The sequence below is a fragment of the Diplotaxodon limnothrissa genome, linkage group LG7 (genome assembly GCF_057381915.1).
Source record: "Diplotaxodon limnothrissa isolate DT_005_m linkage group LG7, D_limnothrissa_male_GT1.1, whole genome shotgun sequence".
NCBI lineage: Eukaryota > Metazoa > Chordata > Actinopteri > Cichliformes > Cichlidae > Diplotaxodon > Diplotaxodon limnothrissa.
In genome coordinates this window covers 48,647,373-48,672,620 of record NC_140602.1, presented here as the reverse complement: position 1 = coordinate 48,672,620, position 25,248 = coordinate 48,647,373, and the positions used below count along the sequence as shown (strand labels likewise).

General features: G+C 38.7%; 1 protein-coding gene across 1 annotated transcript in view; it reads left to right on the top strand.

The window, feature by feature from the left end:
• astn2 (astrotactin 2) overlaps positions 1-25,248 on the top strand; it is a 297,382-nt gene that overhangs the window by 149,621 nt on the left and 122,513 nt on the right. The window contains exons 8-10 of the mRNA XM_085359806.1: positions 11,483-11,567; positions 12,438-12,512; positions 14,937-15,074. Coding sequence (XP_085215932.1) covers positions 11,483-11,567; positions 12,438-12,512; positions 14,937-15,074 — 298 coding nt within the window. The remainder of the gene's footprint in view (positions 1-11,482; positions 11,568-12,437; positions 12,513-14,936; positions 15,075-25,248) is intronic.

The window sequence follows — 25,248 nt, the reverse complement described above, 5'->3', positions numbered from 1 at the left end:
AAAAACAAACTAAAAACTACTTCCAAAAACATTCAGCTTTGATATTAATGAGTTTTTTGGCTTCATTGAGAACATGGTTGTTGTTCAATAATAACATTATTCCTCAAAAATACAACTTGCCTAATAATTCTGCACTCCCTGTACAGTGTATACTCTATACTGAATACCATAAATGCAGGTTTAGATATTTAAATCGGTCATTTTTTACTCCCAGCATGCATGCAAACGCATTTTTCTTGTCCTTTATAATAGCAAGAGGTATGTTTTCAGGATGGTTTCACACAGCATTTCTATTATCTCCATCAATCCAGCTTCAGTGTCATGTCGGATGACAGGCACTGTTGACTACTAGACACTGTATCGTTGTATCTGGATAATCAGTCATCTGTGCCTTCACCTTCCCTCCTTGATCAAGTGCTACAGTGGAGGTCAGTAGACACATACATGATGCAACACTTCCTGCTGTCTGATAGCTGGGCAATAGATAACTTTAATTATACTTGGAACTATAATATCTGCCTATGTATATATACGTTGGGACAAATAACAGCTAAAAATCCTTTGAAAATTACTTAAAATGAATGTCAGATAATATCATGACTCAAGTTACCACTTTATTATCCTTTCACAGTCATGCTCCCTAAACATAGGCTGTCGCTAAAACCTTTCCATTTCTCATCATGCATAACTTCCTAAAGACTCACAGACCTCGTTGGCTGCTTTTGTTTTCCTCATTTAAAACGTTTTCTCTCTGGCTCCTCCAGCCGCAAGTAATTGGAAATGAAACTGTTGAGGTGTGTAACATGTACAGTATACTATACCCCTGGTTTAGCTTTTCATTTCGAGCACATACTGTGCTCATAAGCACGCGTCCGGACACACACTAAAATGCACACAAACACATACATGTAAGATGGCGCCGGTGAGGTCGGCTGCCGTCACGACTGCTCCGACCACTTTTTCTTTGTTTTTTAAGTTAGTTTTCAGCGTTTCTAAATCGGCAAAATCATCACCATTGGGTACATTAGGTATGACAGTGACACTCTTGTTTCTATTGGTATACAATGTACTCACAATTCGAAGTTTTTAACTCCGGATCCGAGCTGGCCGAGTGAGATCTTGAGGGAGAACAAAGGGAAGCGGCGGCGGCCTAGAGGTAAGCGAGCCGGCGTCAGGAACAGGCTGAGAGCTCGTGCACACCGCACACCTCTGCCTAGCATCCTGCTCGCCAACGTCCAGTCACTGGAGAACAAGCTTGATGACCTCAGGGCCAGGATAAAGTTCCAGAGAGACATTCGGGGCTGCAATCTCCTCTGCTTCACCGAGACATGGCTGAACCCAGCGGTGCCGGACCATGCCATCCAGCCGGCCGAGTTCTTCTCGGTTCACCGCATGGACAGGACAAGGGACTCGGGGAAGTCAAGGGGAGGCGGCGTGTGTTTAATGGTGAACAACAATTGGCGCAACAGTGCGAACGTTGTTCCTCTCACACGCTCCTGCACACCAAATCTGGAACTACTGTCCATCATGTGTCGTCCTTTTTATCTACCTCGGGAATTTACATCGGTCATTGTAAGTGCCGTTTATATTCCACCACAAGCGGACACGGTCACCACCTTATGCGAGCTGCATGAGGCACTCACACAGCACCAGACACAACACCGGGACGCTGCGCTTATTGTGACGGGGGACTTTAATAGCGCCAACCTCAAACGCGCAGCACCGAACTTTTATCGACACATCACCTGCCCCACCAGAGGTGAAAGGACACTGGACCACTGCTACACTACGGTCAAGGATGGCTACAAGGCACAATCTCGCCCTCCGTTTGGCAAATCCGATCACGCCGCCATCTTCCTCATGCCAAAATACAAACAAAGGCTGAAACAGGAAGTTCCGGTTCAGAGGAAGGTCGCGCGCTGGACGGATTAATCGGTGGCCGCGTTACAGGATGCACTCGATGACGCAGACTGGGGCATGTTCAGAAACAGCTCCGACGATGACGTCAACGTGTTTACGGAAGCGGTTGTGGGATTCATTGGGAAACTAGCGGATGATACCGTGGAGACAAAGACTATCACAACGTTTCCCAACCAGAAGCCGTGGGTGGATAAAACCATCCGCGACGCTCTGAGATCCCGCACTGCTGCCTACAACACGGGACTCACGACGGGGGACATGGACCCGTACAAAGCCGCGTCATATAAAGAGGCGAAGCAGCGCTACGGGAGAAAACTAGAGTCACAACTCCAACAGAGTGACTCTAGGAGCCTATGGCGGGGACTAAGGACAATAACGGACTATAAAGCCCCAACAACCGGTATGACGAACGCGGCCGTGACTCTGGCAGACGAGTTGAACACTTTCTATGCTCGCTTCGAGGCTGCAGCTAAGGACTCCAACGATGCTAGTGCTAGCGGCGCTAACGGCTGCAGACAGGAAGATACTGGCAGCACCGGAAACGTGCTCGTCATCTCCGAGCATGATGTGAGGAGAGCCTTCAAGAGAGTGAACACCAGGAAAGCAGCAGGACCAGACGGCATCCCAGGTCGTATCCTCAGAGACTGCGCATACCAGCTAGCTCCTGTGTTCACTGAGATATTCAACATCTCTTTATCTCAGTCAGTGATCCCCACATGCTTCAAAGAGTCCATCATTGTTCCTGTCCCGAAGAAACCCCACCCTGCTTCTCTCAATGACTATCGCCCTGTAGCCCTCACCTCAGTAGTGATGAAGTGCTTTGAACGCCTGGTCAGAGACTTCATCATTTCTTCACTACCAGACACACTGGACCCACTACAGTTCGCTTACCGTCCAAATCGTTCCACAGACGATGCCGTCTCTCATCTCCTCCACACATCACTCACTCACTTGGACACTAGAAGGGGGAATTATGTTAAAATGCTCTTCATAGACTACAGCTCTGCATTTAATACCATAATTCCCTCCACACTCACCACCAAGCTGGAGCATCTGGGACTCAGCTCATCTATGTGTCAGTGGATCTCCAACTTCCTAACTGGCAGACCACAGGCAGTAAGGATGGGCGGACATGTCTCAGCCTCCACCACTCTCAGCACTGGCGCCCCCCAGGGGTGTGTTCTGAGCCCCCTGCTGTACTCTTTGTACACATATGACTGTGTGGCCACTACCAGCTCCACCACCATCATCAAGTTTGCTGACGACACCGTCGTGGTGGGCCTGATCTCTGATAACAACGAGACGGCCTACCTGAAGGAGATTAGGAATCTGGAGAACTGGTGCCAGAGGAACAACCTCCTTCTAAACGTCAGTAAGACAAAGGAGCTGATAGTGGACTTCAGCACTAAGCAGGAGAGGAACTACCAGACCCCCGTCATCAACAAGTGCCCAGTGGAGAGAGTGGACAGCTTCAAATACCTCGGAGTTCACATCACGCAGGACCTGTCATGGTCCTGTCACATCAACACCGTGGTGAAAAAGGCCCGTCAGCGTCTCTACCACCTCAGACGCTTGAGAGACTTCCAACTGCCCTCCAAGGTGCTCAGGAACTTTTACTCGTGCACCATAGAGAGCATCCTGACGGGAAACATCTTAACCTGGTTCGGGAACAGCACCATGCAGGACAGACGAGCTCTACAGAGGGTTGTGCGGTCAGCTGAGCGCACCATCCGCTCTGAGCTCCCTGACCTGCACTCAATCTACAGCAGGCAGTGCTGGACCAAGGCCAGGAAGATCGTGAAGGACCTCAGCCATCCCAACAACAGACTGTTCTCTCTGTTGAGGTTAGGAAAGCGATTCCGCTCCCTGAAGACCAACACAGAGAGACTGAGGAGGAGCTTCTTCCCGCAGGCGATACGGTCTCTCAATCACACCACCACACAGTACTGACCCACACATATAGTTCTTACACACACACACTGGACATTCTGGACATTGTTTTCACTTCATCACTTAAATCACTTTAAGCATATTCGCACTGCACAAGACACTAAATAATGTGGATTGCACAACACTGGTCACTATATTCTTCATTTCCAGTTAGTCCTTGTACAGCTGCTGTTATTGTGTATATATTTATTTATTTATTTATATTTCTTCATACATTCTTATATAGTTCTATACTGTGTATTTTGTTGTACAGTTATTTCATTTTTAACCTTAATTTTTTTTATATTTTATTCCTTCCTAGTTAAATTTACCCTTTTTAATTTTTCATATTTATTTCCTATCTTATTCATAGCCTTTTCCTTTTTTTTTCTTTAGGTCATGAGCAGTTGTCTAAGCATTTCACTGCATATCGTACTGTGTATGACTGTGTACGTGACAAATAAAATTTGAATTTGATACAGCTCAAAGGAAACACTTATATTTTATCTGCCCAATGATAATACCTAAGGCCTTCTCCAATATTATAACAAGTGCAAATAGGCACCAGAACAACAGTAAGTCTTTTCTGTGCTAATATCATAAACCTTAAAATTTGAAAATTATCCAGGCAGCCAGAGATATTATTATGATGACATTGTTTATAGCATCAGTTTAATACAAGAGGAAGAGAGATGGTTCGTGCGATCAAGCACCTGCCATTGTTATACATTTCACGTTCTTAATTTATAAGAGGAGAAAGTGAGAGAGCAAAAGAATGAGACAGAGAATGAGGAAAGGATGGTGACAAATTTTATTGACAATTTTAAACTGGTGTTTACAGAGGATGTCATTATCGCTAGGTGGTGTGAGGCTGTGTGCCTGTTTAGACACCTGGCTGAAATGTACAGGGAAGGGACTCTCTGAGCACAGTTAAATAATTGGTTTTAACAAATGGCTATTTGGAAGCATTTAGCTCTTAATTAGACCTACACTATATTTTGATTATTCAACCATTTCTTGGGAGTCACTGAGTTAACACTGAGTTAACATGCTCTTTCAAAGCCCTGAGAGAAGGACGTACATGGAAACATTAAATTTGCACTGATCCATCCAAAAGAAAAAAAGAGACTAGCTGTCAATACACATTTTAGTGGTTAGAGTTGTTCAAGGTTAACACGAGCAGAAAGTTTTACTCAACCTGAAAAAATACAAACATCAGATCAAAACAAGAGTTAAAGCCATTAAAATTACTTCGTTAAATATCTTTGAACATGTTGTTCTCAAAAATAATAAACAAAGTAAAGTAGCTCATAAGAATATACGTTTAATGACCCAAAACATCAGCAACGAAACCTAAAACAGAGCAGATGAGAGCATGAACCTGCTGAATCTGTTATCTTGATAACAGAAGCCAAGTGTACACTGTGAACGTAAAAGCAGTTACCACACTGCATTAGCAGCTCAGTGATATTCAACTTTAATAACCACACTGTTGCATTTTCTCGTCTGCTCAGAGAGACATTTTACTATTGGCTATCTCCTCCCTGCCACGCTTTTCTGATACGCTCACTGTTGCTGTTGTTCCTCAGATTTAAAAAGAAATTACTACAAGCCATTAATTCTTGCTTCAAATCTTCCTTTTAATATGTTACACCCATTCTGGGTTTTTAGATGGAGATAAAAAACCCAGAGCTTGCAAGTCATGTAAAGGTTAGTTCATTCAGCAGAATGTGTAATCAAGCAGACTTATCTATTTCTGTTAATCACTAGATCCTCCTTTAAATGCGCTTGCAGAAAGGTAAGAGCCCTGCTTCAATGATTATTTACACAGGCTGTTTAAGATTTACAGAAAATGTGCTCCTAGACTGGTGCACTTAATCTGAAACAAGGTAGGAAAGATTTACAGTCCTCCTGCAGCTTTGAGGCCTGTACTGCTGTACAATTCATCTACCTCTCCTGACAATCTAGTGGGAGCACTATGGGTTTTATGTCTAGGCCTTATGTATACCTCTGCCACAGCTGGTATTGTTAATTAAACTGTAAACACAACTTATGATAAAAAAGGAATGTCTAGTTATAACCAGCACAAACCAGTTTCTCTAATATCTGATTCAGGTGATACTGACTGAGGGGGCATGTACTGAGCAAAAATGCATGTTGTTGTTATTATTATTATTGTTTTATTATTATTGTCATTATTGAATAATACACTGGCAAGACAAGAAATATTACCATAGCCAAGATAAAATAGGGGAGAGAGTTTTGCTTTCGCCTTCTAATTAAATCCGAAGCTAAAGGAAAAAAACGTCCAATTCGTGACTTCGATTTGATTCCTCTCAGAAATAGCTATTTACAAAGAGCCGTGTTGTCTCCACAGTTATTATTAGGTCCAAATATCTGTCATCGGGAGCCATTTCAAACAAACATGTAAATCAAAGCAAAACATTACATTTGTAATTGCTGTTAGCAAGATGCACAAATCACTCATGTACTCAAATACTAACTCTCTTAATTATAGTAATTTATCATCAATTTTAACCAAATGGGTTCAGCTGTATTTCTTCTTCAGTACGAATGCTGATGTAGAAACAGAAAGATTATACAATTTGAGCAAGATAGGACCATGTCAAATAAACTGTCCAAAATGACTGTAGGATAATTAAAGTTTAGAATCATGAACTAAAAACAGTGTGACCATTTCTCTCTCTGAATCTCTGGATATGTGGTTAAAAAAATCTAACTATAGAAATCTGTGACATCTTGCTTCATATGAATCACATCATATCACTTTCAATATAAAATTAACTATAAGAGTAGATATATTTGTTGTTGTTGCTTTTATCTGTTTATTTATTCTATTCAAAGAGAAAGTCCATTGAGTTGGCATCAGTGGGAAATGTGGCCAAATTCTAACTGTGATGTAAGCCCTAAACTCTATTACATGACACAGTGCAAGTGAAGCGTTCAGCTAGCGGCTAGAGTCTAGACACACTCAGCCAGTTCACTCAGCAACAGAGCTCCAGCAATTTAAGTATTACGTAGTTTTCTATTTTGTAAAAATGAAATAAAGTAAAATGAGGTATCTTCTAAACACAAACACAACTGGACTACAGTATTTAACAACACCAGATTCTAAAATCGATGGTGTTTTGCTTCTATTGCATTTTTGCTGATATATGCAACAAAACAAATAATTCAGGTTGCATCACTGTTGCTACTCTGGCACTAACATAATAATGGAAATGTTCCCAGTTCCTACCAGACTTCAAGGAGAAAGAAAATAATATAATAATAAGGGTACCTTACCAACATGTGTGGTAACATGTGATGTGACTGCTTATGCACAAGATTGATTTTTCTAAGCGCAGCCTCTGGCAGTCTGAAGGAATGCAGTATAACTAGGTTAAATATGTATGTGAAGACTAGCAATGGGAACGTGAAGTGTGTGTGTGTGTGTGTGTGTGTGTGTGTGTGTGTGTGTGTGTGTGTGTGTGTGCAACATGAAAAGGATATCTGTTTGCCAAAAATGAAGGACCACATTCGATGAGCTTTAGTGGCAGAGTAGTAATTTTAACACAAACCTTAATATTTCCCTGACTTTAATGTAGTTTAGTGTAACAAAACCAACCATGGTGTTTTGATATACCAGCTCATAAAGACTACAATCCTGCCAAAAGTGTAAAATCAAAAATTGCATTTGTGAGCAGTATTTGTCCATAGCTAGTGGCGCACTGGCCATCAGGTGTACTGGGACAAAATCTGATTAGCTGGTTTACTGCCAAAAAGTCCATAAAGGCCTGCCTGTCCCTTACTGATCCTCTTTATCCGCCTGCCGTTTGGGTTGTGCATGAGAGCATATTGTTTTCTGAATTTCTTTCCCAATACATCCCCGTTTAAAAAGGCTGTGTTGGAAGACCGCAGTTAAAGAATGTGGCAATCTGGACAGAAAGGAATATCACAAGTTATTAAAAAGACAGTGATATAAAAAAGTATTTTTGCCTTTTCTAATTTTCTTCATACGTTTCAGATCATCAAACAGTCTTTAATGTTAGACTAATATAAAAAAATTAATTATAAAATGCAGATTTGAAAAGATGAATTAATTCACCAAAACTCATCAAAACCTACCTTGACCTATGTGGGAAAAGTAATTTAGCCCTAAACCTAATAAGTGGTTTTGCCACTCTTGGTAGCAAGAACTGCAGTCACACTTGCTGCTGTGTCCTGCTGTATAACCCAATTGTAATTGAGCCTTAGGCCATTAACTGATGGGCGGACATACTCCTTCAGGAATTTCTGGTAGAGAACTCAAAGAAGGAATTCATGGTTCTCTCTATTACGGCAAGTCAACCAGGTCCTGAAGCAGCAAAGTAGCCCCAAACCATCACCCTACCACCACCATTTTGACAGTTGATATTGTTGTTCTTTTTATGAAATGCTGAGTTTTATGTTAGCAGTAGCAGGCTGCAAACACTGTTCCAGATTTTCTCCATTTGTGGACAGTTGCTAGTCATAAAGCCTTAGAAGTGGCTTAGTAACTCTTTTCAAAGTGATAGATATAAATGACTTTGTTGTATAGTATGTTGCTTTTTGGGATCTTTTAGACTACTTCACATTGTCTGACAGTGATTTCTTGATTTAACATGTCTGGTTGTGTGTGACTAGTAAAATTTAACTCAGCTTTCCAAAAAAAGAGGTTAAACACTTTTAATAACTGCATAATTACACATAGGACCAAACCTATTTGGTCCTATGTGATCCAAAACATTTCAGTGTGACAAATATGCAAAAATAAGACATCAGGAAGGGGTAAATACTTTTTCACAGCACTCTAAAGTCTTGGATTGGATTAATTAAACTCTATGCTGTTCATTGATCTTTTATATGAAATGGCTGGATGAATGTTGTGATATTTTACTACTACTTTAAAAAATGGAACCATTTCGAGAGCTTTAGTTTTTCATTTAGCAAGGCCACACTGAAAGCTACTCTTTGACAGAATCTTGATGGTGCATCACTCCTTGAGTCAGTCTCAAGACTATAATTTCAACCAATGAATTATTAAACGTTAAGTGATAAAATTTGAATGGCCTAGACAGGGTGGCCATTACACATTTTTCCAGGGTTATCCCTCTGTACAGGTCAACAAAAAGCACTTATTCTGGGAGCACTTCAATGCAACGGTTATAGAAGCCATCCTTGGCAAAATCTCACAAATGTATACAATCACTTAAAATGCACTTGCCTCTATTTTATTTATTATACTAGGCAGCATAAAGATCACATCGAAATACTAATTACCCACTGTGACTGATCTGATGAGGAAATTTCAATATTGAAAATAAGGGGTTACTCAAGGAAAGCAGCATCAGAAATGTAAATCCTAAACTGCTATGCACCAGCAAAAAGCTGCTGTAGCCCTGTCTGAACGTCTCTGTTTGTTCTGCAGTGCAATCTGTCCCACCAGCTGTAGAGAAGCCAGGATAAAAATGCCTTAGTTGAGGATGATGAAAGATTTGTCCTAATATTGGGAGAAAACAGAAAGCCAGTTGTCAGATTCTCAGTGGAATTCATGACACTGATCAGCGCATGTGTAACTAATCACATGTATGTTACTGCTTTGTCTTTTCAATGCTGACTGAGACTTCAGCTGTTTGAAAGGAGATGCACTGATAACAGTCATATTGTATAATTTACTTAATGCAACCAAGGGAGGGATGGAGAGATGGATAGATGGATGGAGAGAGGGATGGAGGGAGAGAGAGATAGATAGATAGATAGATAAAATACAATGTGCCATGGTTATAGTGCTGCAGCCTCACAGCAAAGGTGCCTCTGCAAAATAAAGCAACATATCAGACAAGTTTGAGTTATTGGAACGATTTAAAAACCCACAAGCTGGAAAGGAAGTGGCGTTTCACTAATTTATAGGAAATTTACCTAGCCTGGAAAGAGTTGATTAATTTATTTTTTTAAAAATGCCCACTGTGAGGCTCATACTAGCTACTATTCATCATTGATAGAAGAAAAGAAAAACGACCCAAGGTTCATAGCCACTCTGACAAAGAGCCATAGCTCTGTTGAACCTTGTATGTTCTTTTCCATGGTAATGATTTTGTTAACTTCTTTACAAATAAAGTTTTACTCATACTCGCAAAGGCATCATCAAGTACAGCAGCTTTATAAACTGCAAATTTTAATTTAAACTCATTCACTCCTATTGATCTCTCTCAGCATCACCATGTCTACAAACCGCATCTGTAAAAGACTGTTCAGATAACTCAGATAAATTAATGGTTCATTTTTAAATATGATCAATTTATTTTAGATTATGTCTTGATGCATGCTCAATCATCCAGGAAAGTAAATCTCCAAAAGTTGATTCTGTTCATCTGGACGGAGCGTTTTGTGGGAGAAACGTTTCGTCACTCATCCAAGTGACTTCTTCAGTCTCAGCTGACTGCAGGTTTCCCCAATCTTATAAACAGTACATTTGCATAATGACTGAAACCAGCCCACTGAAGGAACAATGGGCTGGGAGGTCAGTTCCTTAATCTTAATTGTGCAAATTCTCATGACCATTGATCAACAACCACTGACCAAAACCCACTGATCAAAGACCACTGATCAATGGCCATGAGTACCATTCAGAGAGAGTTGGGGAATGGCTGCAACCACAGCATTGTAAGATGGCGAAAGATGTACCCTTAGGCCCCCTCCTCGATTCAGAGATGGTCTTTCCCTTTTCACGTAAATGGCCTCCTTGACTCTGCGCTCAAACCAACGTTCCTCCCTGTCCAGGATGTGTACATCCTCCTCATTGAAAGAGTGTCCACTGGCCTGTAGGTGTAAATAGACTGCAGAGTCCTGGCCTGACGAGGTAGCTCTTCTGTGTTGTGCCATCCGCTTAGCCAGAGGTGGTTTGGTTTCCCCGATGTATAAATCCTCTACTGTTCAGCTGGCTCACAGCTAGGGGTCCTGAGACAGATGCCCTCTGTCCATTGAAGATGAGGCTTTAAACTTTCTTTTGGTTCCCTTTTTCTATAGTTAAGGCTAGATCAGGTGACCCTGAACTCACCCTTGGAGATTTGGGATCATCCACTGTGAGCTTCTCTTTTAGTTCCCACTTTTTATACCTGAATATTATTGATATGACAGTATTACATATCATTAATTGTCGAATTTCTCCTGCTGTTTATATGTTGTCTTTTTTGTTGTTGTTGCTGTGGTTGTCTCCATATGCTATTATTTTCTAGCTCCACTTTCCCCTTGACAACCAAGCCATTCACATAGAAAACTGATTATAAAGAATATTTTAATTATGTTCTCTCTCTAATGGTGTAAAGTCTTTTCCTTTCAGTATAAAGCATCTTGAGACGGCTACAGGCATGAACTGGTGTTAAATATATACAACTGAAGTATTGAATTGTAATCTGGAAGTAAAACAGTAGTGAATATGGCAATTACTGCACAATCAACATGACAGAAATAAATCTAGGTACAATATTTGCCTGAAAAGAATTAGGTTTTACATCATGTAACATTTAGTTTGGTACATCTCTAATAAATGAAGAGATCAGGGTGATAGATAAATATCTGCCACTGTGCATGTTTGTTTTTCTCTGTACGGCAGGAGAATGTAGCTGTCATGAGGGTTATTCCCCTGATCCCGTTCATAAGCATCTCTGTGTGCGCAGCGACTGGAGTCGCAACGAAGGGTAAGTTGTGTTGTGTGTAGTTATTCCACTAATATATAGAGATTCACTTGTACTTTACAACCTTACGCATGACTTCAGAGCCGGTAGTACAACCACATCATTGCACTATATTAACTTTATCTAAAATAAAGGTGAGCTGTTCACTGTGATGGATTTGCAGTTCTCTGCAGGATGATCATCTCAGTATTAAAATGAAAAGAAACTTAGAACGCTTCCTACATGGTTTGGAAAATAGCAGTTTGTAGTTAATATGATAAAACATACACTTCTACCAATACAGGCTTGAAGAAGTAGTCTTTTTAAAGGGAATCGGGTGTATAGGTTGAAGAAATTAGAAATGAGAATCGACGTTATTGACAAAAAAACAAAAAAACAGGAGTGGAGGGCTGAGATGAAATGCATGAATGGGAAAGAAGTAAAGTCACTGAAGAGTGCTTGACAGGCACTGAAATGATCCCTCTGACTCTGACCTTGTTTGACACTTAGCTGGCCTAACCCATCATTGGTCTCACATTGTTACTCACCAGCACCTGTCATCCCCTGGATTCAGTCCAGTAACCAATCAAATGCCCATTGCTTTTTCTTTTTTTAAGAGTAGCAGCAGACACAGTATAGTCTTGTACAGCAGACAGAAATGTTAATTAAATGACAGTTTTTCAGTTTTTGTATTCAGATATGTTTTATACATAATATTATATACACTTTGAAGTACTTAAAATGCTGAACTAAAAGGCTTTGTGCATGAAAAACAACAATATAAATGAGAAGACTTGATGGAATTACATAAAAACATCTGTTAGATTATTTTAAAAATGCTGATAAATCACTGTCTTTGATCATGCATTCCTTTATCGTCTTTCCCCTGTCAAGTCCATGGCCATATGCTAACTTGGAGAAAGGGTATGACCTAGTTACAGGAGAACAGGCCCCGGAGAGAATCTTCAGGTAAGACCCTTCTGGTGCACCTCCTCAGCGCTTGACTTGTGCTGGCCATCTGTGGACTCTGTGGACACACAATGGAATGAAAGTGGCATTTCTTGTGTCATCTTGTATATGTGTGCATGAGTGTGACAGAGCATGGAGATGAGCACCTGACAGATGCACATAGACAAAGGCAAATGGACACACAAGTACACCCCATGGTGGATCTCTCTGAGTGTGTAGAGAATAGCCCAAGGACCAGGCCTGATTGGATTCCTTTAAAATACTTTTACTGGCATTTTTGTTACACTTCTCATCCTTGATGGTGTCATTGTGTTATTTCTTTTTTTCCCCAAGAAGTGTAAAAATGAAAATCTCAGGGTAAACCTGATTATAGAGATTTAAAAGAAAAATCTGGTCAATGTGGTCAATTTTCCCTTTAGTTTTGCTTAACTGTGTAACTAAAGCATGGAATGTTTAAACTTTTGATTTTGTGAAATCTTTCTCGGTTTCATGCTCTCTACCCTTCCAATACGTAGGTAGGAACAGCTCTTTGTCACAGTTATCTCACTCCTTATCACAATGACCTTGCAGCGTTTGCCAGCCACTGTGAGTCCACTGTAAGAAATGAGGCGCTAAAGGCAAAATACCAAGCAAAACCCTGTTTCAAGTTGGAGATAGGACTCGGGCATCACTAGCACACAAAAGCAGCAACTAAACTTTTATAGATTAAGCACTGTGTCAGCCGAGAGTCTGCGAGAGAAGAAAGACGAAGGACACCACATACACATACAGCTGCAGAACACAAATAGATTCAGCCGTGAACATGCTGATACAGATAGTCAACAAAGTGAGTAAAGATGAAGCAGTTTTCTAGCAATGCTGTTCTGGGGAGGAGGAGAAAAGACTCTAATGCTCTTCAGCTGGACAGTCTTATGACAGTGAATAGACGAGCTAAACCAAGTGCTTTCACAGATGGGGAGTTTTATAGGAAACCAGGGTTGCTGCTTACATTTTCCTTGAAAAGGAACAATGAAAAAATAAGCACCTTGTGATATGAAGACATGAGGGCCCCATAACAAATGTCTTTAAGAACTGAAATTTGTTATTTTAGTCAATATATTGACAGCTGTGTTTTGTACAAGTTGATGGTTTTCCATGTTAATGTTTGGAACTATGATCCATATGAAAGAAAAGTATGGAAATAGTAAATGGACAGGTTCTTATGTAGTGCTTTTCTACTCTACTGGAACATTCAAAGCGCTTTAATCAATTTACCTCATTTTCCCATATTAATACAAGCACTTTTGTTCTGTGCCAAAGTGCAATCTGTCTGACGTTCACACACGTTCACACACGTTCACACTGATGAACACATTAGAGACCACCTTTTTTCAATGCCAAAGGATACTTTGGCATGCAAACTGGAACAGCCAGGGATCAAACCACCAATCTTCCAATTGGTAGATGACCTGCTCTACGCCCTAAGTTACAGCCGCCCAGACCTTGTACCCATTCATGTTTGCCAGGTTGTAAGGGTTGTAGGTCAGCAATATTTAACTGGGAATAAAGTTAAATAAAGTAAAGATGGTGGCAAATGATGAAGAAATTCAATAATATATTTTATGCGAAGTAAAACGAGAGATTGATAGCAAATACATAATGCGAACCTTCTTGACAGGCCCTGTTTTTCTGGGATTTTGTGGCCTACAGTACCTGTCCAGATGCATTTGAGTGCATTATGCAAAGCTAAAATGTGCTCTGCTATTATCATATCTGATGTTGTGTTTTCCCCGGAAACATGTCTGCAGGGTTGCCTGTTATGGCTATTAATCTTCACTCATAAGAAAGGTCTCTGGCAAAATCAGATTATATTCATAACACCCTGACCAGGTCATATAAACTGCATTCATAAGCAATGAACTGGACTTACATTGAAGGAGGAGAAAATATGTTAAGCAGTGTTGAAACAGTATTATCACTATAAGCTTGAACTTATTTTCTTGTTCACTAAAAAGGTTTACTTGACTATAGCATATAGTCACACATAGTCTTCATAGTTAACTTTCTTCTTACAATAATTATTTAAAAAAGGAAAAGAAAATTACAAGACTTTTTTTAATATGTGTTCAAATATCTTTATATGTTTTATTCTTCTATTCTATCACATAATAAATGATGCAAATAACTGAGAAATTGCCCATGATCCGTATTAAACATACTTCAAATTCTACATGTGAGACCCTCACCACACATCTCATATTTTAAACATATGTTTTTCATTGTTGTTTCATTGTTTCATTGTTGTTTTCATAGAATCTTTTGTATGTTTTTCTATCTGCAAATACTGCTGTGTTTGCACACAGTGTGTGCTTTTGTGTAAAACAAATTGTGGTTATGTGATGGTAATGCAACTGGCATTTATGTCTTGTGATCATGCCAACACAGATCATTCTACAGTCTGGGCCAAGGGCTGTGGCTGCCTGTCAGCAAAAGCTTTGTTGTGCCACCGGTGGAACTGTCAATCAACCCCATTGCCAGCTGTAAGACAGACGTGTTGGTTACGGAAGATCCAGGGGAGATCAGGTCAGTCTGACTCAATAACAAGTTGTGTCCAGCAACTGAAACAACCGGGCGCACTACCAAAAATGTACAGCTGGAAGATATTAAGAATGCTTTGGAGCCACAGCATTTTTTTCAGACCGATACGTTTTGGTTTACTTGACATGAAGTATCCACGTAGGTACTTTTGTTGCAAATCCCCTGGTTGACTGATGAAACAATTCTGCACTCATTTTACATTTTCACTTGTTTCTTCACTTTTTCCCAAAACACTTGCATTTCTATTCGGCTCCCGCGTCTCTCTGTGTACCTGGCCTGTACCGCTATACTCGCTGTCTTTGGAATATCCCCTTCCTTCTTTCAAATGATCTAAACATGTAAAGTACAGTTCAAGTACGACACACCTAAATTAAGCATACAGTATGTAGTTATATAGTATTGTTGAATTAATTCTCGATTACCTGTCACAGGCTGGCAAGCTGTCGAGGGTGGGACAGGTAGGTGGGATAGGCTCCAGCATCATCACCCTGAAATGGATAAGTGGGAGAGAATGGATGGTTGGATAATTCTTGAACACATTTGAACCCCTTCTGAGCTTCAATTTGCTTATCAAAATGAATTTAAATAAAATCAAATATCACATCTTTAGTATTCATGATCCCTTAGCCATTCAAAACATTTGAAGTAACATTTGTCACTTCACACACCGGGTTCTTATGCTTTTGACGATTGTGAAACTAAAATGTCTGCAGTTCACATTTTGGTTCCATCATCTCATAATATGACACCAATGTGGAACCTCTGATAAGTAGTTAAAGCATGCTAGGCTGGTGAAAATGTGTACGTCAGCTCAGGTTTCACTAACAACGTCACCCTGGCTTCTTGGCTAGCATTGTGTTAGTGTGCTGTCTGTGCAGATGCTTGCAAGTGCATATACATACATGTACACTTGAAAGGAAGCACACATGCATGATGCTAATTCTAACCTTAACCCTAACCCTCAAGGGAAAGTTATTCTTCGGTGGCTACAATTTACAAGTCTTTGTTACACAGCTTTGAAAAAGTATATCAGGGCAACTATGTAGGAAAGTTTGTTTGACTGACAAAATTATGTTTGTTGCCAGTGGTAAATGTTTTTATTTGAGCCATTTTAAATTATAAATGTATTAAAATTATTAATAAATTATTAAATTAAATGATTAAATTGTAAAACTTTACTCAGATTAAAATAGCTTATTTTCATTTTTACTGTGTATAGATAACGGGTCTACAAACTCAATTTGTTGTGGCAGTTCAGTTGCTCTGATAAGGTATCATGGCCAACTAAAAAAATTAGCTAATGCAGCAGAGTTCACTGCAAAAGGAAGTTTTTTTTGTTTGGTTGTTTTTTAATTATATAATTTCAGAAGCTTTACATTTGAATAATTGTTTTGTCTTATGCATGTGTATGACATCAATATTGTAAAAAGCCATTTAATCTTATAAAAAAAGTGTCTGATCACTCTAGCATTTCTCAAACTCCTATAGCCGTATCATATATTGTATGCTGAAAGTGTCACAGGTAACACTGCACCACAGAAATCAACCCATAAATGGAAAAAAACAACCTGATAAACATCAGAAAATGTTCACTTTATCTGACTGGTGGATTTTTTTCAACCATCTCTGCAGTTTTGTTTTTGATATCAAATTTTCAAGTAACTGTTTTGTAATACAAAAACTCTAAATTGGAGTAATTACAGAGTACAAATGTTATACATTGCTGCATAAATCTGTTTTTCACAGGCTTTATGAAATTGCCTCAGGTGCACAGAAATCCCAAGGCAATTGTACACATGCTTATTTTGACGGAAGTGGGAGCATGCTTCTCGATTAATTAGCCCAGGTTTTTCATTTACTTTGAAATACTGCTATAATCAGTGATGTGGGGTAAAAAAAAAAAGAGGATATTTTTGTAGAGCAAAAAATGTTTACAGCCATATTTCTGCCACATGCTGATCAGATCAGATTCTGAATATTCATAATTGAATCGTGAAAGATCAGCCTTTCCATTTAGCCAAGAGGAAAAGCAATTATTTTAAAGCAATTATCTCCTTTGTGCATTTTGTTTTTCTTGACTTAAGTGCCACTGTTACTGCATGATGAATAGATCTTGGTGGGTTAAGCACAATTTTAGTTGGAAATTGAACACTTCAGAGAGAGCAGGAGCTTAGCTTTTGTTTACTTTGCAGCACAGGGGTTCGATTTAGGTTAAGGTGTAATGTGACTTTATGAAAGTGCCATTTTCACATCCTGAAATTACACCTATAGCTGCTTTTCGAAAGCACATTCTGCCTCTCACTATGAAAGCTGTTGTTGTTAACTTCTAGATGTACTCTATTAGGCTAAATCTAAGACATACAGTATTAAACATTAACCCTTACACATAGAATCACAACCATTTACACTCGCCATCCAACATTATTTTCCATGTTCCAAGACTAATTTTGAAATAACCCCTAGAATAATAAGTCGATGTGCTGTATTTAGTTTATGATTAGTTTTCATAACCACTGGAAACTAAACAACCTGTCACACTGTCATGAATTATGCAGGCAGCTCATTATCCAAAACATTTTTGTGGGACAAAGTCCTATGGGAGCTTTTGGGGTTTCTTGCTGATGTTCTTTCCTTAAGTGCTTGTGAAGGCACTGATGTAGTCAGTTAGTCATGATAGACATGTTGATGTTGAAAGTGGTGAAAAGTAGTGTAGCTCTGACTTTTAAAAGTATGCGTCTCCATTTTCCATTTTACCACTGTCATTCAGCTCACAGACACTGTATATATGCATATACATATATGCAGTATATAGTGACAGTCATGGTAAGTGTCAACTTGAACTTACCTTTTCATGCTATAATATCCTAAATCACTTTAGGTGTCTTTCTCTTTTTTAAACCAGCTTATTATTTTTCTATTTCTTGTATTCCTTCATACAGTGACAAATAACTTTTGGATATCCTTGGGAGCGAGCATCGAAATCATAGAGTAATTCATTTTTGTTCCTTATGGGTAAGCAAATTAGGGCATGAATAGCAGTGCTGCCTCAGATAAGCAAAGTCAAGGCCAATCTTGGCCAGAGGTAATGGCATGTTCTTTTTTTCTGTGTGTATCTGTGTGGGTGGGAGTTTTGTTACTTTTTGTTATTATTATTATTTTACTCTCATTTTCTCATCACAAAAGTGGCAAAAATAGAGACAGTCTTTACTCAGATACTCTGTTAAGTTAAAGTGAATAGTACAGGCTCTTAAAAGTACTCTAAATAAGAAAGTAACAAGTATCTCTTTAAAGGACATTTCTACCAGCTATTTATTTGTTTTTACAAAGCTAGCCTGCATTTTAGGATAATATATTATCAGTAAAGTAATATTAGTAAATCAGAATACAAATGTTATTCCGATCTAAATTGTAATTTTTAAAAAATGTACTCATCTTGAATCTGTTATGCAGGACACAACCAGTGAAGCAAAATTAAAAAAACAACAGCTCAATTTTCTCGGCCTTACTTTGTAGAGGATGACTTTGCCTCTATGCCTAAACAGCAAAATGACTATAGTCAAGTGTTAAACTGGAATTCAGCAGGAGGGAGTACCCAAGGTTTGTTGTATCTTCAGTTGTAGTGGCTTCGTGTGAGGAAAACACAACTCACAATAAGAAGCAATAAGGAAGCACACACCTCTACCAAAGCGGCTCGCTCTCTGGGAAGTATTTATTTGTACCTTTTAAACATATTTTAGGAAGTTTGTAATGCAGTGAAAACAAGTTCAAAGTGCAGGTGTTTGTCCTGTTGAAACTCCTTTGAATATATTTCACATTATTTTGAGTATCATTGTTTATGTGGCTATAATCCATGTGCAGCATTAATTTCAATGTTTGAAAAAATAATACTAATAGAACACCATATATGTATCAAAGTTATGTATTTAAATGATTATAATCTTTTAAATGCAACTCATGCCAACTTGTTGTTGTCAGTCTACAAACCTATTGTCATTTTATATCTTTTATATCTATATCACTGTGAACTTCAGATCGATCTATTTATTGACCTTGTGATATATTTTAAATCTTTATACTTTCTTTAAGGTAACAATACACACCACACAAGTTAGAAGGGGTTTTTTTTATTTTCAACCAATAAATCAGTTGACCTTGAAGATCTTGGTGGATGCAAGCCATTGCTAACATCATACCACTCTTCAGCCTTTTATCAGAATTCAAGATTTTTTGAGCTGCTGTGCTTACAGGCGTAATGACATGCACATCAACAGGCAAACACTATCAAAAACATAACTTCCTTTGCTGAGGTAATAATTTTCTGTTGGTAACTCCAGTAGTTTTTTGTGTGCATAATGTGATGAGCTAACCTGTGCTCCTGCTGCTCTGAGGTTTACTGCTCATTGTGAATAAACTGAAGGCAGCAATATGTAAGTAAATGTTACATCCCCTACTAATTGTTTAGTATTTATGCTGTCTTCATATCAGACTCTCTCTTGCCTCTCGTGTTCTGTCTTTCTAACGTCTCTCTCCATCTCTGGGTAAAGTTATGTGTCGTTCTGTCCCAGGGAAATATAGCAGCTGTATTTTTAGCTAGCAACACACTGTGCGACAGATTGCACACAAACAGTTTGTATGTTTGCTGATATTTGTTAAGGTGATAGAAACATTTCATTTGAAATTATAAAAATGTCCTCTTCATTATCACTAGCAAGATGATGAAGTACTGTGACCACAACTTCGAGACATCTGCATTCATTCTGGCCCTAGTGTAGCGCTATAAATGATACATCAGTTAAACAGTTTTGTCTCTTTCATCCCTTTGTGTACGATAAGCTCCAGTGATGGAGGAGGTAAAAGTAAAAAATTTCCACAAGAATAAACTCAAGTAAAGTAACTGAAAATTGATTATATCCCACCACTGTTGATAATAAAACACATGTGAGTTTTAATGACACAAGATTTAAAATACAGTATGTTGCTGGAATGTTTGATACATCCATTCATATCAATACACTGCAACAAAAAGTGTCGATGCAGAAATAGATTAAAGAGCCTTCCTGATTTCTCTCTCAGTACATATATTCATGGTAGTTTTAAGTGATGCACACTTCAAAGGGGAAAGCAAATAACCTCTTCTGTTATTCATCTATAAAGGAGTTTTTATATTGTATTTTACACCAAACTGTCTATAAGACCATCAAAATGTATTTCAGTTTTTCTCCCTTTAGCCCTAACCCTTAAACTTCACATAGTCCCTGGTATTTAAAGCCAGACGCTGCAAGGAAGATTATTTCTGGCAAACATCAATACTATATTTCTCTATATTTCTTTGCTCTTAGCTCTGGTTCATTATTAGCATCAATTAGTATAAAATTCATTATTCAAGAACCAAAGGTGTAAGTACAGTACATGCAACATTTTGAAATTGCACATAATTCATAAAGCCATAAAATAAGAGCTAATACTAATTTATTTATCTACATGGACTTCTTTGTGTGAGCCAACTAACAAGCACAAATGGTGACTTAGCTATTAGTAAAGACTGTCTTTATCACTACTTTCTGTTTAATGTAAACACATGTTATAGTATTAACATTCAATCTGGGATCCATGTACAAAGCCTAAACATTTTTTTTGCACTGTTCTGCTGAGTTGAGTGTTTGATCTTGTTAGCGCATCAAAAACTTAGCGTTGACATTTAGGTTGATCCTTTTATTTAGCTCAATGCATTCAATACATACAGTTCTTTTTATTCAGTTCTCACGTTGTCATATTTTTGTTTTTTGTAAGTTGTTGATATTTAAAAGTCAATTCTCCAACTCACTGCCTTACTTACTGCAATTTAAAGCTACCTAGTTATCGCATTTCTACTGATTTTTGTTTAACCGAGGTCAGTATTCAGAAATGTTTCATGGAAACCTAAATACAAAATGATTTAGGCCCCTAAACTGATCTTGAAAATAGGATTTTTGTCAATAAGGAATAATATAGTAGCTGGTGACACCTCAAGCTAGTGATTAATGATCTCACTCAGCATGATCAAGTGAACCATCAAAATGTGCCATTGCCAATAATTCAATACAACTGCAACTGTGAGTTTCAGACCAGGAAAAACGGACATAAATTCACTTCCACACTCTCCAAATATACGTCAAAAAATGTTTTACAACTACATAGTCAAATCAAACAATTGATGCATCAATCTTTATATTATCACTTACGTTTACCTGCTTTTTTCATTGACTACATTTTTCCCTCAGTGATTACAGAAAGCCCAAAGAAAATGCACTCTATTCAATGTCGAAAGTGCTTGATGAGAGTCAGCATATTTGTGGAGAGCCAGGGCAAGAGCATTAATCAAGTGCAGGGGCAGACCAATAAGGGGCTCTGTAATCATGCTGGAGCAGCGCTCTAACTTTGAGCAGAGTCGCCTGGTCATTCATCATCAGGAAAAGCAAGAGGCAGAGAGAGAGATTAATAACAAGTACATTAGTCAGTGTTTAGCTGCAATCATTGGGCTTCTGGGTCAGGCAACAGTCACAATGCCAAAAGAGATGATCTTGATTAGGTAATGGTTTTGAAATGGACATAAGTGATTTACAAATCACTGAAACACTATTAAATTTATAATTAGCAATTGTTAAAAATCGGGTGGTGGGAAAACACCTGTTTTAACATCAACTTGTTTAACACGTTCTCTGCCTGACAAGCCTGTCTGTCAGGCAGACCAGTTTACCACCCAGGCTGCTTTATTCCTGTAGCCAATGCAGTATGTATAAAATGTAGTTTGACAGGATCTTGCTAAAATAAGCAAGGCCTTCAATGGAAAAAAAAAAACCATCATCTGCACGGTAATATTCAATTTAGCCATGCTGTAAGGTCTAATGCTCCCCAGTACTATCACAGATGATGGATTTTGCATTTTATGAACAAGCTGGGTGGTTTCTCTCATCTTTCATGCAGAGGACTGACCCTCCATGATTTCAAAAATAACTTTATATCGCAAGAATGCTTTTCACTTCACCTCATTCCATCTTAAATAAACCTGGCTGCAGAAAATGTGTTGTCTTTCTAAATATTATTATTATTATTAATAATAATGATGATGGATTGCATTTATATAGCGCTTTTCGAGACCCTCAAATATATTATTGTGGCATTTTAGAGTTTATAAGTTTATTTTAGAAATTACATTTCTGTTTGCACCAAAACATTGTTGCTTTCCTGAACCTGTTCTGTGTTTTCCACTAAAGGATCATTCTTTGTTTTTACATACAATGGCACCTTAGAGTCATATTCGATCGTGAGCATTCAAAACTGCCTTTCTGCCTTGTCTACTTCCTACAAAGATTTCTTCAGATTGACTGATAGAAGACATGATGAAACGAGGTTTTTCCCAAACACCTATAAACTGAAAACTGTGGCAAGGCGCAGGCATAAAAAAAGCAAATGAGCAGTATCTAAATGTGATGTCCATAAGAAATAGGACACAATCCAGCAAAGACCTGACACAGGACACGTGAGATCAATCTCCCTCTTCTGCTCATTCACCCACCAATGTTCACTGAAGCCTCATAGGAAATGATGTCAGTGGAAAGGTGGCTATCCAGAAGCTAAGGGAGTGAAACAAAAGGAACAAAAGGAAAGACTGAACTATTCCAAACTGGTCGGAAAATCACTGACAACACGTATAATGGAGTGATGAGAGAGGTAGAGGAGTGAGTGTTTACAACTGCTTCTGAATACCTAAAGAAATTACAAGAAGCTTGGCTAAGAGAGTTCAGGATATATTGAAAAATAAAGGTGCGTAAACCAAATATTGACTTTCAAACTTGCTTGAATTATGCAAATTCATTTTTGTCTTATATACTGCATTCCAATTTATGTTTGACCATGTTTCAATAAGTAATAAATCCTAAAGAAACTGCTGCACTTGTTTCCTATTTTCCAAGTGAAACATAAATAAATCAGGGTTGGCTAAAGTTTTGCACAGTTTAGCAGATAGAGCTGCATAATGGAAGCATAAAAGATGTAAATTTAAATTCTATTTCCCTACCTTGTATATATTCGGTATACAAAATAAACCATGTATCTGCACCTACTGCCCTTTTTTCAGGCATATACACCATGTTCACTCAAAAGCCGAACAAGCAGAGCGTCTTTTAGTATCCAAGGTGACTCATGTTTCCTGCTAAGGAGTGTGGCATGTGCATCCAACAAATTCAGTTTTTATTAATAACCAACCATGCCCTTTAATCCAGACTGCCCACTAAAGATGAGTGTGATGTTATGCAAGGTCTACATTTCATAAATGAAGGGTTACTGGGTCTAGTGGATGGGGAAAAAGGTTCGTCTTTACATGCTTGCATAAAAAGTGCTATAGAGATATCTTCAACCACTACAGTTTCAAATGTCAAAGCTTTACAAACTGAAACGTCAATCCAAGGATAACAGGCCCTGTCAACAAGAGTGTTTTAATTATTTGTAACATATAACTTTATAGCACTCTTGATGCTGTTTTAAGTATTTGTAATATACATAAATGAATTTTTAACATCCAAAATATTATGAAATAAATATACCATTTAGCTTCTGCTGCACTTTGGCAAACTCTTTCTCCACTGTTTGCCTGGATTTTTGGTTCATGAAAATCCTTGTTACTTACCATCCAAAAAATAAGCACATATGCGCAAACAGCTGTAATAGTTCTTCTCTCTGCATTATGCAGCCACATGATGGTGACCCTCACATCCACCTGGAGAAAGTCCAACTGTGCAGCACCCAGCCGGTGATTTGTCAGTAGTACCCACATCGATCTGGCAAATCTCACGATGGACAATTCCTGTGTAGGACTGAGTCCACCGTCTATCAAGGAGTTGGTTCCAGAGCCAAAGCTGTGAATAATGTTGAGCCCAACTGCATTTTGTTGGTACCTCTCAACTTCACACACTAAATTAGGCACCTTCCCCAAAGGGTCGTTAAAGTCGATGTTGTAATGGCGAACTTCCTTGCCATTTTCTCAATGACAACAGCTGTCTACTCTTTGCCGATTAGGTGTTGCAGTGATCCCACCGTTTGACTTGCAGGGTCCTTGGCTCTGGAACAGTGGACCTTCTTGTAAAATAATCATTGCCCTGCTTTTCTTAAGAAAGAGATTGCTTAAGAAAAAAAAATGAACAAAAAGGCAACGTGAGGTTCTTTTAGGTATGTGAAGTACGTTTAGTGACATCATGTCCCAGAGTTTTTTCCTCAGTAATTCCAGCACACTAAATGTGTGTAAAAGAGAAAAATACATCTTGTTTCCTGGTTGGTTTTCAGACTTCATGGATCTGCGAATATAATTAGTGTGCAGAGAATCATTTGTCAGAGTCCCTGTGCCTAAAGCCAAACGGACACCCCGATGAACCCTCCAGAAGGAGTAAGGAGTAGCTATAAATAATTAACCTGACCATAATCTTCAAAGATATTGGAACTGTTTGGCAAAGCTCTAACTTTCTATTTGTTTTTGTTTTTTTGTCCCTCACTTGATAATCCTTTTTTTTTACCAAAATAATTAAACTTTCAATGTGGAGAGTTGAGATTGAGGTCCTCTTCAAGCCTGCTGCTCTTTCTCTGGATAATAACAATTAAATATCTTGGCTTTCACATCCCACTCTTCCACAGTGAAACAGTTGATGCAGTTCAGGCACCTTTCGTTGTAAGAACGAGATCTAAGTTTGTTCGAATGGAGTCCTCCTCCGTTCAAATGTGCATCCAGGATGTGTGGGCGTTCTTGTACTCGAGGTAGACAAAAGAAAATAAACTTCATAGCAGTCGACTGCTTTGCTCAATTTATAGCACAAATTAAGTCATTTTTGGCAAACCCATGTGTTTTTGTCAACTAATTAAAAACACATTTAAATACTGTTCCTAAACTTTCTTTTTGTTTTCTTTGTGTTATAAATAAATGACAGCTGCGTAGGACTGACAGTGGATATTACTGCTTCCAATGGCTTCATTCACTCTCACATTCATACACTGGAGGCAAGCTACAGTTGTAGCTACAGTCTGTGGCCCCTCTGGCCATCACCAGTAGGCGGTAGGTGAAGTGTCTTGCCCAAGGACACAACGACCAAGGCAGACAGAGCTGGGGATCTAACTGGCAACCTTCCGGTTACAA